This window comes from Etheostoma spectabile, chromosome 20 (assembly GCF_008692095.1).
Source record: "Etheostoma spectabile isolate EspeVRDwgs_2016 chromosome 20, UIUC_Espe_1.0, whole genome shotgun sequence".
NCBI classification, from domain to species: Eukaryota; Metazoa; Chordata; class Actinopteri; order Perciformes; family Percidae; genus Etheostoma; species Etheostoma spectabile.
The window spans coordinates 11,999,497-12,003,718 of NC_045752.1; the positions used below are offsets into that span (position 1 = coordinate 11,999,497).

Sequence of the window (4,222 nt, forward strand, 5' to 3'; positions counted from 1 at the left end):
GGGGGCTGGGCTCTGTAAGTTCTGCATATGCACATGTCTCTCCAAAACAAATATGAAGTATATGCAATAAGACTGAGTAAACCCTTGTCCTACCATAAATAAATCATTGTCAGATCAACTTGGGATCAATACATAATAATAAAAAAAATGTGTGAATGATGTTATTGGGTGGAATGCACCTTTTTCTGCTTTGATTTCAACCTGACACACACAAATTAAGACCACAAACACAACGTCTAGTTTGATGGCAGTAGAGTTATGCTTAATCTGCAGCATGACACTATCGTAAAGTGATTATTGTGTATAAAAGTAACATTGGCTGATTAAAAATAAAAGTTGTGTGAATTGTCTATGTAAGACCCATATAAGCTACTGATATAATGAGCCATAATTAGAACAACATAAAGCATTACCATTAAGTTAAAGTTGACAATTGAGACTCAGAAGTCTGCAGTCCACACTAAACAAATCACATTTAACTGAGAAAACAGCTCCTGGTAATTAAGGGGGCACACTGGGTCCAAAGTCACTGTAAAAATAAAGAAAAAAAAGTCTCTCCTTCATCTTCAAATTGGTTCATGTGCAGTATTTGGTTTCTAAAGTAGCTTATATAACAAATTACATTTCCCCCTGCATAACAAATAATGAGGTGTAAGATTATTTAATAATTTGTTACTGCTGCTAAAGGTTAAGAACCAAGAAGAGTTCAAGGTGTTTTTCTCATATGGTTATCAGGATAATATTTAAGGGGCTGTCAGAGTCTGATTTGTATAATAGCATATAATCCTGGCTTTACAGCATTTAGCCAGCTCAGCTTAAGTGTCCTATCTAGATCTAGCCAACTAATGAGAACAGATTTGGGTTTTTTTCTGGTGGCAGTCACAGATAGCAATGTACTAAACACAAGAAAGATTTATAACACTCCTACACACGCAACACTTCATGAAGGACACAAAGGGGGAATACTGATACTGCCTGGGATATTATTGACAAGTTGCACTTGTTTACTGACATCAAACTAGAGGCCAAGGAGTCTGTACAGCAGGATGCATATTATACTCCTCACCAGTTGTAGGTGTTCCCGGTGAAACTGGTCTCCTATCAGCTGGAGTTTCTGGCCAATGCAGGCCTCCACACTGCGGGCCACAGGTTGCTGGTGGGGAAGCTGCTCCATCCCGTTTTGCTCCCCTTCACTTTCTTGTCCCCTCGCTTCCTGATCCCCAACAAGCTCAAAGTGTGCTGGGAAGTGCAATCGAAAACCTGCGTTGCCTGTTGAGGGTCAAGGCTGAGGCTTATTATTTCGTCAACAACCTTATATAAATTTAAGTACAGCAATGACACCTGACAGGGTGTTTTTACTGTGATTATATCTATGCCTATGATGCAACAGGTACAAAGAGCCGCCAAGTATTGCTGAACATGTCATTGACCAATCAGATTGCTTGGCTTTTACCACAACTTTCCCAGCTGTTTTTTGTAATCAAACAAGGTTAGTCATTTAAGTGTTTCATAAGTCACCTCACACACACAACAAACTCACATGACACAGATTTGAGGTCAGTCAGTTGTTATGGAGCTACTTTGGAATGATTACTTTTATATTGCGCCAATGTAACTTTGCTGTCACTGATAATCAGTTCTCCGTGCAGTTGCTGCTTACGCAGGTAAGCACTCCTGTCATGTCCTTTCAGTCACACTGCCAGTCTGGCGCCTTTTGAATAGCAAAGCAGCTGGGTACACTCCATGCAGACCATAAAAGCCACTGTGATCACGACTACCAGGCGCCAGGGGTGAGATCAGTGCAGCAACATTGTAACCCATTTCTCACAGTAAGTCTTATATTATAATTTCGTACTTCAGTTTATAACACTGGTTATCACGCACGAGGCAATGTTCCTTTTTTTCTTTTGAAATACGGTATGTCATCAGCCTCACCGTAGAAGAGTGGTCTGGGCTCCTCTGCGACTCCACAAGGCAGCATGCCGTTGTTCAATGCCAGGGTAGGTCCAGGTGTCTGTGTTCCCCGGTCTTCACACTTTATCTCCCTGAATGTGGTGCGCCAGCAGTGGGGGTCTGGCTCAAACACATCATCCTCCTCATCGTCCATACGGGTGCAATATAAGATGAGCAGCCTTAAAATTAACAGGGCAGAAAAATAAAGGTGATGGCTACAGCTGAATGTAGAACACTTGTCTTCCAGTCAGTACATAAATCAAAGGCATCCCAAGTTCCCTTTACTAATGATGGAAGTAACCTTGGACAAGTCCGCATTAGGCCTGATGAGATGATCTCAGACACATTCATTATGTGTTCATTTCAGTTCATTCCTCCAAAGCATTCATTATCTTTATAGACAACCTGTCTGGTTCATAATGAGTGCCCTCAAATCAATAAAACCACACTGGACAAGTTGGGGAAGAGAAAAAAGGGCAAATGATCTGCCTTCACTTGTGGCAAAGAGCTAAGTGCTTATTCAGACAAATGGCTGTGTTCATGTCAGTGACAAAACCACACAATCCACTGCGGTTAGTAGACTCAGTTGGTTAAATCTCTCCTATCTGGGCCATAAGCAGCTCTGTGGACAGGAGTCTTGCTACTTATCCTATCAGGTACTTTTACAGCAAGCAATTGCAGGTATTAGTGCTCAGTGCACATATAAATATCCGAAATGTGCCCAATGTGTACATTTGATGACAGGAATAATAATTAAGCAACTCTACCCTGGTGTAGCAAGAATCCAGTAGCACTTCTTTTCAGTGTTAATGATGGCCTGCACTCAACAATAAACATTATAGTGGGTCGAAGAGTTATCAAAATAGGGTGAAATTCAAGTTGCCTCAACAGTTAACCCCTAAGTCACCATCGAGTTGTAATACAGGGTTAGACTACTACCACACGTCCAAATTAGGGTCCACAGCAAAAGGGTAATGACAGTCTTTGAGGAAAATTCTAAGGCACTGTCGGTACCCCGGCCTGTCAGCTTGCCAGCTCCCTGAAAAGGAGTTTTCATTTCTTTACCCGACATTTAGCAGATTGGCCTGTCTCTAGCATGCCCAGACCTCACGATATTCTGTGTACGTTCACAATAAACCCTGTGTGTAAAACCACTTAATGCTTTGTTTTGAAAAACACAGAGTAAGAACAAGGGAGGCTCAGGAGGGAAAAAACTCAACTTCCAGAACCCTGTGTTGCTTTCTGTACCGATCCACTGTCCCGGCAGAGAGCTGTGTGTTTGTGTCAGACAGTGGCTCCCCCTGCTGCAAACAAAAAAAAACTAACAAAAGGTAAAGGGTGGTGGGGAGGCAGCTCTGTTGACACAGTTTCTGTCTAACATCCAAAGCCTCACATCACACCGTTTTCTATTATGTTAATAGAGCTCCTTAAACTCAAAGCAGTGCCAAAGTATCGCGATATGTTTTATCCAGAAATCTAGTTAGTGACCTACAGGGGCATGTCTATAAGAAAAGCATGTTCTAAACCAAAATGATGTCAGAAAGAAAAGAAAATGCTAAAAAATACATTAAAAAGTCTACAGGACACAATCTAAAATAAATAAGTACAAGTTAGCACGCGTAAATGATTTTAATCTAGAAAACGGCTGCCACTACATTTAAAGACTGAAACACGACAGACACAAAAACAAACCGGCCGTCTGAAGTCCATTCACCAAGTGAGCTCTGTCAACCGGGAAAACCGGTATATTTCAAATCTCTGTTGTGTGAACGACACGCTGAGTTACACTAAAACTGTTTTAGTTGGACTGATTTGTTGTTTCGATAAATGAATGTACACGAACCGTCGAAACAAATGTGTTGCGGCTGTTTTAACGACAACAACGACACGTTGTTGCTTCTTCCTAAGGACGCGGATGTTACTTTGAAGCTCGTGCCGACTAGCTCGTGTGAAGTTTACTCTGAAGTAGGATATTTAAAGGTGGGTTTGAGGAGCTTACCACAGATATTGGCTTCGTTGTAAAGGTTGTCTTACACTCAGAGAAAAGGGAAAACGGGTTCAATATCCCGGCAAGTCAAGCGAGTTTAGTCCGTATCACCTCCACGACTAACAACTTCCATTCTGTGAGGAAAACTGCAGCAAGCCGATTTCTTTTCGCCGACGTCAGCTCTAAACTGACTCCTCCGCCGGGGCGTGGTACTGAAAGTTAGTAAATAAACCCTCCGTAAAACGCGAGTGTTTCTGTCGTCCAACTGTATGCGACTCTGCA

The 4,222-nt window shown here is 41.9% G+C and overlaps 1 protein-coding gene across 2 annotated transcripts in view; it reads right to left on the reverse strand.

Moving 5' to 3' along the window:
- Positions 1 to 4,222, reverse strand: part of bmf1 (BCL2 modifying factor 1) — a 12,694-nt gene extending 8,472 nt beyond the window's left edge. For both annotated transcript variants that reach the window (XM_032501137.1, XM_032501136.1), the window contains exons 1-3: positions 3,953 to 4,222; positions 1,936 to 2,132; positions 1,067 to 1,269 (exon numbers count right to left, since the gene is read on the reverse strand). In XM_032501137.1, the coding sequence (XP_032357028.1) occupies positions 1,067 to 1,269; positions 1,936 to 2,107 (375 nt within the window). In that variant the 5' untranslated portion in view covers positions 2,108 to 2,132; positions 3,953 to 4,222. The remainder of the gene's footprint in view (positions 1 to 1,066; positions 1,270 to 1,935; positions 2,133 to 3,952) is intronic.